This window comes from Chaetodon trifascialis, chromosome 16 (genome assembly GCF_039877785.1).
Source record: "Chaetodon trifascialis isolate fChaTrf1 chromosome 16, fChaTrf1.hap1, whole genome shotgun sequence".
Taxonomy (NCBI): Eukaryota; Metazoa; Chordata; class Actinopteri; order Chaetodontiformes; family Chaetodontidae; genus Chaetodon; species Chaetodon trifascialis.
The window spans coordinates 7,335,226-7,349,206 of NC_092071.1; the positions used below are offsets into that span (position 1 = coordinate 7,335,226).

A 13,981-nucleotide genomic window follows, 5' to 3' on the forward strand; every position below is an offset into this window, starting at 1 on the left:
ACAGATGAACGACCTGTTTGACATTGTCAGAATTCTAAAGTGATATCTGCCTTCAGCCTTTCCTGAGAAAACTGACATGTAATTTGTAGACTGAACCTTTTGTTTTAGAAAATGCAGTCAATAAAGTTTTAAATGCGACTGACCCAGTTTTGGTAACATCACATTATTCACTTCTGCCCTTTCATAATGCGAAGAAATTACATAAGTAAACAAAGGTCTGAGTCATAAACAAAACACACACCACAAATGGGACTTGCACACTGTCAAACAGGACACGTTCCCTGCCTTCCATGCTGGATCCCTGGGTCAGACGCTGTTCACTGTGGGGCAGTGAGGCATCCTGCAGGATAAGCAGGATAAGGTGCAGCTTGTGTCCTCTGACACCATGAAACAGTCACATGACTTGTTGTCATGTGCATGTCACACCTCTGTTTATGTCTCTACTCTTATCTTTGCTGATGCCAAATTTTAAAACCATTTAAATGCTACCTGTCTGGGAGTGAATTAAACAAAAAAAAAAAGAAACAACGGTACCTGTGACTGAGCAAAGCTAATAAAGTTTAATAAATAGGCTGGATAAGAAAGGCTGTGCGGCAACCCTATTGCATCAGTTGACCCCTGATCTTAAAGCAAAACCTGGAGTCTTTTCATAACCACACACACACACACACACACACACACACACACACACACACACACACACACACACACACACACACACACACACACACACACACACACACACACACACACACACACACACACAAATATACGTGACTCACGGTGATGGGGGTTTCCTCCGTGCCCCTCTTTTTGGCATTGGAGTCGAAGAGGACATTTCTGCCACGCCTCTCGCAGTCCTGGTAGACTATCAGCCTGATCTGACTGGGCTCCAGCTGGGGGATTGGCCAGCTAGATGGAAGAAGAATGGACAGATTAGAGAGGGATAAAAAAAAGAGGTGAAGACAGAGAAAGCAGAGTGATGTAGAAAAAGGCAGATAGGAGACAGAGAGGATGGAAGGTGTGAGGGTAGAGAAAAGTGGAGAAAGATCTCACATATTCCTTAAACAGCTTTTCAAGCATTTGTGTTCCAGGTAACTTGTGCATTACAGACACTGAAGTCCTGCTCCAGTAACACAACACTTCCTAAACAACCTGGTGCTGCGCAGCACTGAATAAAGCAGGGCAGCAACAATACAACTTTGTCCACTGTAAATACCAACTGAGAACAAACCTTTTAAATCATGAATCTGATAACCGTGTGTTGACACAATTCATTACTTTGTCTTAACAATACAAAATAAAAGCGTCATTTTCTGTGACTGGAAAGTTTGAACAACCTCCTACCTGCAACAAAGCAAATATTTGAGTCACTTCTTTTCATTTAAGATTTTTTTTTTTTTTAGCCTTGAGCAGGTGATATTTGCAAGCCTGGTGTACTAGCAAGCTTAAAAATCATGCCTCCCAGTGGGCATGGCAGAGCCAACAGACTCCATGCCATAGCTACCATTCATCCATCTGATACCTCAACCAGCAGGGAGCAACACAGATATGCCAAGACCACCTACTACCCACCCACCACAACAGATTTACAGGGTACCCAGATAAAAAGCAGCTGCTCAAGACACGCCAGGGAAAACATGCCAGTACAATATTGTTTGCAGTTCCACCCTGTTACACATTCATACAATTAGACATGTGACAGTCACCCAGTTTAACCAGTCTGCAGCTATATTAGATGAGCTACTAGACATGTTAATGTAGGGTGGTTTCTGTAATTAACTGATTAATTGATGGAAATTCAAATATCTTTTTTGCAGCAACAAACCTTAAAACACATTTGATCTATCAGTTTCAATGGGATCCTACAAGAACATACAGTTCTCTGCCTATTCAAATTTTTTGGGGTTATTTCACATTAGAGATTTCTGTATGAAAATCCTCTGTGTAAAACCTTGACATGTAAATATGGTGTTTCTTATTTGCTACAACACATATCAGGAAATAGTAAAAGCCATGGCTGAACATTTCTGCCTTGGACCTGCAGTGGAGCCATGACAGCTTCACAACCACAGCTAGGGTTTCATACATCCCATACCTAAGAGGAGAAGCCAGGTGTAACTACGTATCTGTATTTTGTATTTTGCCTGCATGTTTTACCATTTTCAAAGTTTTCGGTTGAAAAGCTGCAAGAGGAGAAATGGTAAGCTTTGGTATATTACCAAAGGATCTGAAAATCCAAGGTTTGCACAAGCCATTTTTCTTGCATTTTATCCATTGATAATGTCCAACAAATCTGCAGTGTGCAAGATAATATTAGCCAACGTTAGTCTGCCAACTTAGATGATGATTCATGTCAAATGCTGACAGAACATTTTATATGGTTTGTAGATGTTAAGTAATGTCAAGTATGCAAACGTTACTCAAAACAGTTTGTCAGAAAGCCAAGCTGCTGAATTAGATGATGGCTATATTCATTATAACTGACAAAGCTTCACATGACTTTCGGGTTGTTCATGAAGTATGTCATGATAAAGGTCTTCCTGATAAGCTGCTAGGATACTGTTAACAAGGTAAGGTTAAGTAATTCAAGAGCATATGGCATGAGGGAAATGTTTTCCTTCAGTGCCTTCTGCCAGAAAATGCCATTGGTGTCATGAGCAGAGTCAAAGGTTGTCATTGGAAAAACGTCAAAATATTACGTAATTGCGATGTACAGAGATATGTTTTTCGGGGTTTAATCAATGGAAGGAGAGGAACTTGCTCATTTACTATTTCCAGTAATTTCCAGCAATGACTACCCTATTATAATAAAAAAAAATCAACTAAACATTTCTTTGCCGATGAAGCCTCCATTAGCTGACAACCGAATAAGATGGTGCTGTTCATTCAGAGTCATTGCAAAAAACTGGATCAGATCTTTAGCCATATTGAAGATTTGTGGTCTTAGATTTTAAACTGTTATACTTTAGTCCTGGTGCATTTCTTCTGGCAGGAAACACTGTCCAACAGTTAAGTAACAGTTAAGCTGTTGTTACTGGCAGCTTCTCCTCTATGGCTGTTGCTTGGTAACGTGTGGGTTCATTCAGCTCATCGTTAATGCTGGTCATCTCAGGTAATATAGTGAAGGATGTTGTTGCATATTTTCATCTCGCTGTGAATGCAAGCAGGCCTTCACATGGCTCTGGCAGTGCCCTGCTTCTGGGGAAACTCTGTTCCCTGGCTGATTTAGTGGGGGCTATAAAGATGACAGGGGATTGGACCAACAGATAGACAGTCGAGCATTTCTGTCTGATCTGATGGATAGGTGGGTCAGGCAGATGGACACAGAGCTGGTCCTAATTATAGCCTTTTATTGGGCAGCAGGGTGCCTCCCTAAACACAAGTGCGTATAGTAAATGGATTGGTGGTGAGGGGTGGAAAAGGAACAGTTAAGTCCATTCCACTTGCCAATAAAACAGCACACACAAGCCCACATTCAACAGTCCAACAGCATTTAAATTGTTGGTCAGTGAGCCTTGACAGGGCAGGGAATACCTTTGTGTTAGTTTACATTTATGTGTGTGTGTGTGTGTGAGAGAGGAAAAAGTCTATGTATGTGTGCATTTCTAAGCACGTGAGCTCCTATTTACCAAACACTGGTGTCAAAGTATGACCGGCATTCTTGGACAATTCAGTCTTGCTGAAGCTGAAGCTCACTTTGTTTTTACTTGCCAGAAGCGCTGACTACCAATATAGACCAAAACCACCATCTGAATTTAAATTAGGTTTTGTGGGCATTCAACTAGGGCTGCCCCATAAAACACAATGATTTGAGCCATCAGTTGAGCAAACCCCAAATCGACTCGCATTTAGTCAGTTAAATCTGTGCGCCTTTATTTTTTAGCTGTGTCACAGAGCAATGCAGATGCAATCACACGGCAGGGTGTAAACTTTATAGGCTATAAACTTTTCAGACCATGCCTCAAATCTCCATGTCATCTAAGTTATGCGTGACATCATCAGAGTTCAGGGGTCACAAGGGGAATGTGCCCAAGGGAGGAGAGCTTGGTTAAGTCAGTCTACTGCTAAACGCTGTCAAATGGTGTTCAATAAAAGTAATAAAACGCACTTGCAGTAGTTGTCAGGGTTGAAGAACGCAATACAACATAAACCACACAACTAGGGAAAGGTGATAGAAATGGGAGGCAGCGTGAGACCAGACGCGTGAGGCAAGGCTCCAGTCTGCGGGCAGCTCGACTGTCAGCGAAGCTGGCGAAACCACTTTTGAACCAGACGGTGGTACAACATCGTCTACTCTCATCTACTATGACTTCAGCTGAGCACTGTCAGCAGCCCGGCAGAAGAGATGCTCCATGGTGTGCTGCGATTTTAAAAATGAACTATGAACAGGACGCAGACTTTTCCTGTGTAGAAATCTGATGTTTTCACATCACAGGTGACAAAGAAAGGCATTAAAATGTGAGTCCTAAAGGAACTGAGACTCATGTCAGCTGATAGAGGACTTTAGTGTGAGCGAGGAGGCAAAGAAAGAAGAATCAAATCTTCGTACTGAGCAGCCAAATCCAATTCAACTGACAAAATACTCTGCTTGGTGCGTCAGTACATTCGTGTGTGTGAACTGCTAAAATATATACTGTAGCTCCTGACTTGCTGTTCATAAGACGTGACATCAGTCAATGCAATATAATCACATGTATGTTGTTGCAAAGGTTTAAGTTGACTTTAATTAAAAAAAGTACAGAAAATGTCATAATCTCTTTTTCGGCTAAATGTACAGAGCCAGTCTTTAATAATAATGATTAGCTAACCTCGGTGGCACACACTTCCTGGGGTGGTGACACTGCAGATACCTACCACTACCGTAAGATTAAAATGTGAAGCATATACAGGAAATGTTAAACTCCTGTTGACACATGACTTCTGGCATCAGAAAACATGATAGAAGAAGAGGTGTAAGGGTTGCCTTGAGGCCAAGCCAGTACTGGAACCGCAGGATAACGACATTTCCATTGTGTCGGTAGGGGAATTCAACTCACAGACAACTCGGTCTCTCTAAGACACACATTCAGAATAATATTCACCTCTTGTCTTCCAACAGTTAGTAAAATCAACTCCGTCTGTTCATGAGGCTCTGATAGGCCTCATTTAAATACTACTGACCTCGAAGACATATAACAAGTTCTCAATGTAGCGTAGAATATTTTCTTTCTGCATAATTCAAAAGATTATTAGTATTCTAGCCAAAGGTTGTTTGGAAGGTTTTCTGACATTAACGAACAGAGTCACTGCCATGAGAAACTTCTAATAGTCTCTAGTCATGGTTGTGGCTAGAGATACCAACAGTTAATGGAAGAGAACATTCAGTCACTTTACAAAAAAACAAACATCTTAAGTTTTCTTCTTTTCCTGGCTCCTATCCAAGGGGAGATCCAACTTCTTATCCAGTCTGAGAGCAAAATGGGTGACGTAGTGCCTGCCTGGCCTACATAATGAGCTTGAATTGCATTGTATAGGGCTGGGTTTATGTTCAGCTCATAGACTTGTGTGTAAGATTACACATCAGGTGGTTACTTCAGTCTGTCACAAGCCTGGTTGCAAATGGATTACTGCCTTTCATGAATGGTTTATTTATAAAATTGACTTTGCTATTGGCATTCAATGAGTTTAGCTTTGAAGCATCTTTGTTTAATAATCTTTTTTGTGACTAGCATTGACTGATTTAATCTTTTTAGCTAATATTCACTATTCTCTAATAAACGAAATATAGCATAGCGACTTTATTTTGTTTACTTTCTGGGAAAATAACAATTGCAAAAATAAGATAATGCATTGTTTTCAAGCCCAGAAGAGAACTGCATAATTTGACACCAAGTTCACTGCTCCCTTTGTTTTAAACATAACAGAAGAGACAACGCAGAGCAAGGAAGAAGGAATAAACACAGAACAGAAAGCTAGAAAGACAGCAAAAAAAGACAGAGCTTTTTTATAAGCAACAGCAAACAGAGTGAAAAATCTTTCCTAAAGTAAAGAGCAAAAATAAAGATGGGATTCACAGCAGGAGGGAAATAAGAGACAAAGAACAAAAGCTGAGAACAACAAAAGAAAATAAGACAGAAAATGCAGCTAATCGATGGAGAGAAACCCAGAATTAGCTTAGATAATGAGAGAAAATGGTCATAGGAAAACAAATGCAAAAACATCTGCAACAGACAGAAGGACATTTGAAAGAAAGACGAGGCGAGAGCAAAGGAGGAAGTATCCCATCAGTGAGCTTGTGACAGTCACAGCGTTGACAGAAGAGAGAGTCATTCATAAAAGCAGCACATGACTTCATGACTGTTACATACTTGTACTGCTTTGACCTCAATTGTCTGAACCGAAAATGACTCAAAAATACTCTCACATGTAAATGTATTCATTTCCTTGAACAACCTGTTGATCTTAGAAGAAAAGCCCTGGTAAAAGTTTTATTTAGACTACATATGAAAGTGCCAAGAGGGCAACAAGCACGGCCTTAACTGCTTTTGAAATGATTCAACTTCCTTAGCAAAAGATATCGAATCTGAGAACACACATATGTAAAACAGAAACTCCATCTGAACGCCAGCTCCACCCAAATACAGACATGCCACGAAGATGTTTCTTGTCCATAAATAAAAACGACAAAAGGCGTGCTTCACCACAAACCCATTATTCCTCATTATATAACACTGACCTCAAATGATAGAATCAATCTCTGTCATCACCACAACGCCTGACGCTTAAAACGACAGCCGTGCTACGTCAAACTGCAAGTGTTGTCCAGCTGGAAACAGCCACAGGTTGCCAACACTTCGGCAGAAGGCAAAACTTAAACAACAATGCAAACATTGTTCTCAAACCTCCTTTGACCAACAACACCATGCCCACTTGGATGCATGTAAGCCTGGTTAAATATTACCGACTCCTACCTGGGCATCATTGCGAGTCTGCCAGTCTTTCCCCAGCCCTCTCCCTCTCTCTATTCCTCTCTTCTCTCCTCTCCTCTCCTCTCTCAGCCAAAGCAGGGTCTAAGAATAGCGGTGAACTAAATTCACACAACAACATGAGACTGTCAGGTGATCGCAGGAGCACTGTGTGTGCTGGACAGTACAGAGGCAGCAACAGCAGTGAGCCCCGACTGCTGACTGCCACAAAGCACTGTGATAAGAGAGTGACAGAGGGGATTTGTTGGTGTGTCGTTCCTTAATCCCAGCCTTTTTGTTCCTCTCTCCATTGTGTTCCCTCTCCCCTTCTATCCATCTTTCCTTTTTTTCAATGCATTTAAGACACACATGCAAAGATGTACAATTTGTCCTCTTAACAATGAAATCCCTAAAGAAAGAGCAGGGAAACGAATAGCTCAAAGAAATCAGACTCTTCAAAGTGAAAGCTTTCCAGATGTTGATTCTTAGGTTCTTTCTCCACACATAAAAGGACAGTGGCTAGTTTTGTGGCAGCGTACTGAAGTCTGCAGCAAAGCAAGAAAGTGACCAGCAGAGAGAACTGAAACTTTTAGATCTGCCACAAGTTCCTGACTTCCGACTGCATCATCTGCATAGTATGGGAGTCTAGAAATAAATTATTTTTCAGGCCTACTCACATATTAATCACCGATACTAACTAGAAGAGCTAAAATATTCCTCTCCTTAATACTCTGTTGTTAAATGTAGCTAATACATACTGCAGTAATGCAGTTATAAAAATAAAATGAAATTATGCATTACATTAGAGATCATAATCTTCAACCATAGTGCAAGAGACAATTCGGAAAGAGAAATTGGGCACCCACTATGATGCACTGGGAATTTCAATTGCATACCAGCCACATTTAATGATAATGTATAATTCCTGAAAAGAGAAAACTAATTTAATCTGACAGTGACACAAGGTCTGCAAGAGTGAAGCAAAAGCATCCATAGCAGCTCCTGGGCGAGGTGTATACTGATAAAGGTCACAACAAAGCAATCAAGTTTCCTTGACTGCAGTGAGTCTGACATCAGCCTACTTACTGACCTCAAAGAGCCCTCGCTTTCTCTCCACTGCCACTGGAACATCTGTGCATCTGTGTGTGTGTGTGTGTGTGTGTTCGTTTGTCAGAGACAGAGAGACAGTTACATAAATAACCCCTCAGTCCAAGCTGTGTGACGTTCTTCCGGCTGTGTGTGACAAAGATTTCTGTTAGGTCCAGCAGCTTGCCCTCCAGCCATGACACAGTATTGTTAGACATTTTTTGTGCCATTTCTACTGCAAACAACAGCCAATGCTCAATGCTGTAATAAAACAGATTTTGACTGCACAGCAGTTGCATAAATAACTATATTGCTACAGTAATAAACCAATCGTCTAGCATTCTCACTGATCTGCTTTTCAGATCTGCATTGTGACATTTAATTTGCAAAGTCCTGTACCAGCTTGGGGTAGTAAGCATTTCACTGCTGGCCTCAGTGCTGTCAGCCACTGCAGGTGGTTTGACTCCGCTGGATTTTACACTGCTGCTACAGAACAAATATCAAAGACAGGCTGCAGTAAGGGGGCAAGATATGGCAAAGGTCAGGAGTGAAAACTAAAACCACTGACACAGCACAAAACATGCATGTGTGATAGCTAACAAACCACATCAAGTGCATTCTAGATGATGCATGGCTAGTTCTGCATACGGGCAGTCTGCTCTGTAGGTGATGACTGCTGAGGTGACCTGTCCTGAGAGAACATTCATTGCACTGCAATGCTGCCAAACCGATACCTCCACACTCTTAAACTGACTGCATGGCAACTGTGTATTTAGTTATGCGACTGCACCCTGACAAGATGCCTGATGTATCATGCGTTTAATGCATTCAATTAACACACACACGAGTCCCAGCACTGCTGACTGCAAGCTGCAGCTCCTTCATACTACTTTCCCATGAAGGCAGCGCACTACTACTGCTAGATATGCATCGCTGGAGTGACACAGAAGAACAGCAATCACATCTAATCTTTTAGATATCTCTAGCCTCATATGGGTACCTTCTGCACGTATTTGCTAAGAAAAGTGCACATACATTGATACCTCCCAAGGTCGGCCTGCTTCTCAAATTTGAAACCTTCCATGTAGGGATTGGTGTATACCTGTGTAATGCTATATGGGCTGAAAATTAACCCCTAATACATGGAACACTCATTTGATGCTTGAGAGGCCAAGTCCCAATATCTGCAGGGTGAAACACAATACAGTACACACCAACACCAAGTGTTGCACTACCTTGAACTAAGGTTTTGCTATGACTAAATTCTTTAAATTCTTTTTACGTTTTTTTTTTTTGTTTTGTTTTTTTGTCATTTATGCTTTATTTAGATACTGAAAGTGTTAAAGAAAAACAGGAAAGGCAGGGGAGGGAGACAAAAGGAATGGCATGCCACAAAGGGCCCAGGCTGGAATCGAACTGAGGTCACTGCAGGAAAAGCCTCAATACCTGCTACATACTCTTCCAGGAGAGCTACCAGGGCACATCATCTAAGTAAATTTTCGCAAACAACAACTCCCTCAAGGAGCTGGCCCACATGGTTAGAAAGCACCTGACTACCTGCATACCTGCTGGTTTCTCTGCTGGCTGTATTGCATTATGGACTTCTGCATTCCAACAAGCACATGACTCTGAGTGGGTGAAGATGCTGCAACGCCCTGAGGCTACTGCACTCACAGGTACAACACAGTCAAACATCAGCTGGTTGACTGAGCAGACTCATATAGCCAGAGGCGGTATCAGCTAGAATCAAGCTGTACATTTTCAGGGCCAAAAGGGAGTCCAAGTTCAGTGGTTGTAGACAATAAAGAAATAACAACTGAGAGCGTGCTAGAGAAAGTAACATCTATAGAGTATTCATAAATATATTTATGTGGAAAGTGTGTGTGTGTGTGTGTGTGTGTGTGTGTGTGTGTGTGTGTGTGTGTGTGTGTGTGTGTGTGTGTTTCCAACATTTTGGTGACAAATTTCAGACTAAAGACCAGTTAACTTGGGACAGCTTGACAAAATGGAAACAAAAGAAGTGTCGCCAGTTGGAAGCTGATTTTTGGCTCAGCGGCTAAGGTTAGGGTTTGGTTAGGTTAGGGTAAGTGTTAGGGTAAAGCATGCAGTGGTTATGGTTAGGGTAAGTCTCCAGGAATTTAGGTATAGGTATTAGGTATAGTGTATGAGTGTGTGTGTGAGTGAGAGAGAATCTAATGACTGTGTGTACACTATGGCTCACTCCTGTGTCACAACCTCTTCTGAATAAGAAACATGTGACAGAAAGGGAGTGATGAGAGTATGACTGTGTCAAGAATCACATGAATGTACCATCAAGCTGAACAAGAGTGGCGACATCTAAATGGAAACCAAGTTGTATGGTCAATTTTGCTTACAAAGTAAAATGCAGATTTACATAATATGGCAACTGTAACAAGTATTCCACATGAAAAATCAAACTTTTCTTTACTCTTTGCTCCATTTAGTAATCAAAGGGGCAGAAAGTGTCATGTGAGACATGATTAATTGCTCAGCCTTAAAGCAAAGAGATTATACTGTCAGTCAGCACATCCTGCCTCTCCGTCAAACCACCTCCCCACCCTCCTCCCTGTCATTTCTCTCCTTCTCCCTCTTTCTCATCTAGAGGCTGAAAGTAGGCTAATTAGGTGATGTGACTTTTTGATTTGACTTTCAGGATCCCAGCAGACGAACTAATCATGCTTCTTGCTACCTGTGGACATTCAATGCCACGTCACTATGTCTGCCCTGTGCTGATAAATGGTTCTCGTGATTTACTAAACAAGGCTGCATGTAAGAATTTTTATTCTTAAATTTACCTTCAAGGTTAGAGATAAAAAGTTAAGTAACATGCCCTATATCTCTCGATGGAAGCTGTCATCCAAATTATCTTACTATGCTCCGATGACACATTTTCAGAAGGTCATCCCAGAGAAAACTATTACATGGACCGATACATAAATGTTGGAGTGAAACATAGGATGAAAATAAAGACTACTGTATACTCGGACTGAATCCAAAGTATACAGTATACCCAACTCAAGGCATCATTTGGAGAGGAACACAGTGCAGTTTGTAGTATGTTTAGCACTGCATCTTTGCACATCTTGTGAGGTCCTGCTGCCTTTGTATCATGTATCAGCATTTGCTGTGAAACTGGAAACTGGTCACGAAACACATGGTGATTATTGTGATTCTGGGAATAGTGGAAATGGCTTAAAGTCATCAATAAATACAGACTTAACATCTAATTTGCTTGGCAAGTTGTCCATTTTTATATATGATTGTATGCCTAATTACTATAATCTAGAAAGACCTAACAACCAACCAATCAACAACAACCAACTAGGAGCACAATAGCATGTGTAACATGGTGAGCACTTGAACTGATGTCCTCACAAGTAAGAGGACATGCAAGCCTAACTAGATGATAAGCCAACATACTAGCACTCACCAGAATGCTACCGCCTGTGTGTGATGTGTGTGCAGCTTTTAAGTAAAACTATATCTTTACCATGACCCTGCAATTCTGAGAAGCCTGAGTGTGGCCTCTTAAAATAGCCTCGATAGGAACTTGATGACAGCCGCTGTCTTTACAGAACCCTGGCAGGCCTGCAGCATTCACACACACACAGAAGAGAGCAGCCTTGCAATGCAAAGCTATGATATACACCTGAATCCACTGTCTTAACATGTTTTAAATATGCACAAGTTGCAAAAATACTGAGTGTGAGGCAAGCAAACAGACACCACTAGTCCAACTTGTAGCTTTATGCCAGTGACTGAGAATGCAGCCATGTGATCGTCCCACAAACATGACAGCCTGAGATTGATGAAAGCCTCACATGACACGCTGAGTTATGAAAGTACGCAGTGGAGGAAGGACGCCACGCCAATCAAGAACCCGAGACACTACTTCTTCTGTAAACTACCAAGGAAAAAGTATCACTATAAATACATCTGATGTGGTGTATAATTTTGTTGAGCAATGCAACGTCATGCATTTTCACAGAAGGAGGAAGATTCTAAGATATGTTCCAACCAGATGTGTGGTGAATTAAATATGGTTTACTAAGTCTCCATGTTATTTTAAATTTTCCATGAGGTTTCACAAAGTGCCAGCTTTATGCCAGACTAATGCCAATTCCATACCAGCCTGAAATTACAATGTGCAGCTAGAAAATGAATCACTTAAAAGCTAAATTAAGCAAAAGTATTAGTATCACTTCATTTGTAGAAAACCCAAGAAAAAGCACTTGGCTTTCAGATATCAGTTTATCCCTTTTTAAAAACATCTGATTTGGATTTTGAGCTCTTACAAAATGCTGTGTGAAAACAAAAAGACTGCCCACACCCTTCCCATCCTCTCTCTGGCTTACGCACACACACACTCCCTCCTTTTCGTATCGCAGCACAAACACAGCTATATTGAGATGTATGGCCTAGGTCAAGAAGGAAGTTTCCTCAGCAGGCAGCAGTGGTGGGGCAGCCAGGACAAGCAGTCTGGCTGTGGGTGGGGAGGACAAAGCTATTGGCTGACGATCAGGCCTCTGACTGGCTGGAGGATGAGCCAGGAGCTCTCAGTGTAATGTACAGTATGCTGTCCCTTGTCAAGTGCTGCAGCCAGGGAAACAGGAGAGGCTTTTTAGGCTTTCCTCCCAGGGTCAGCCAACCTGCTGCCTTCTGTGGTATTCTGGAGGACACAGTGGTGTGCTCTTACAGAGCTTTGCGTGATACATTATGCTGGGCAATAACCTTAAAAAAATGTTGTTGTTGTTTTTTTCATCACTTGCAGTTTCTTAGTTCACTATATAAAGCCTTACCTAATCCTTTGGGATAATCCCTATACTGATACTTGGATGTTAAACAAAAAAAAGTGTGCTCTGATTCCAGTGTGCAGGTACTACTCTATCATTTTCATCAGGGACAGCATTACTCCAGTTCAAGTAAGTGTCTTCAAAGTCTTACTTGAAATGGACTCTAACACTGTCCCCGGCCAGCTCGATTCATAATATCTGCTCTCTTACATAACCAGTCTTTAGTGCAAGCAAATACAAGACAGGTAGATCAGCAGCAGTGTTTAAAATATTCATTATTAGCCGAAGATTATTGTGAACGTTGTCATCTCCACATTTCACCTGTCAGTGGTCTCCAGTCATACACTATCCTCTCCTATGTCCATCCTCTAAGTCTGCCTGCTCAATTCCTGACCACCCAACTCTCCCCCCAGTTTTCATTATTTCCCATCTTCCATCAACCAGGGCCTTGGCAGAATACTGTAACTGGATCCACTCATCCTATCCCATCCTCTACCTTTACACCATCTAGCAGATGTTCTCTTCTTCCCCTTTTCAACAAGCGCTCTCATTCACCAATTCTCTCTCACCTAAGATCCCTTATAACTATGTATTTGAGCCTATTCCTGCTACCACTCAATTGTGCTCTCCATCCATCCGTCCTTCTCCTTGTCTTTGTCTCCTCACAGTTCTGTCCTCTCCAGAGCAATTCATGTCTGATGAATGGAGAGCTCATGCCAGAGGAATGAAGAACACAGCTGACCACAGAGTTAACAGAAATGCCTGCTGTCTGCCTGTTTGCTCTAGGATTGAAGCCAGCCAGCCAGCCACACACACAGCATTGATATCACTGGACGCAGGGCACCTTTATGGCCATGGAACGTGCGTTGGCACAGATATGGGCCAAAGTGCAAGCAGCACCACAAGGAGGTGAGCTTTCTGGTCCGTTGGTAAATATATCCACCATCAGTCACAGGCTGAGAGCAACATTTTCCAATGCTAGTGTATTTAAAAACTAAAAAGAGCACTTTCCCCTTGGTGGTTGACCTGCCCCTGACCCAGAATGTGTGTAGGAGCATGCACAGCGACAAAGACTCTATACTCAACTCAGGGAGTATAGAGTGTCCTACTGGCCAGCTCAATGATCCACTGCTC

The 13,981-nt window shown here is 41.8% G+C and overlaps 2 protein-coding genes across 5 annotated transcripts in view; one reads left to right on the forward strand and one right to left on the reverse strand.

The window, feature by feature from the left end:
* irf1b (interferon regulatory factor 1b) overlaps nt 1–13,981 on the forward strand; it is a 181,563-nt gene that overhangs the window by 111,237 nt on the left and 56,345 nt on the right. The gene's annotated exons all lie outside the window — the stretch shown is intronic.
* fnip1 (folliculin interacting protein 1) overlaps nt 1–13,981 on the reverse strand; it is a 41,295-nt gene that overhangs the window by 25,732 nt on the left and 1,582 nt on the right. For 2 of the 3 annotated variants that reach the window (XM_070983564.1, XM_070983562.1), the window contains exon 2: nt 783–912. In XM_070983564.1, coding sequence (XP_070839665.1) covers nt 783–912 — 130 coding nt within the window. Of the gene's footprint in view, nt 1–782; nt 913–6,953; nt 7,252–13,981 lie in introns of those variants that run through there. The other variant, XM_070983563.1, reaches the window with a different exon arrangement.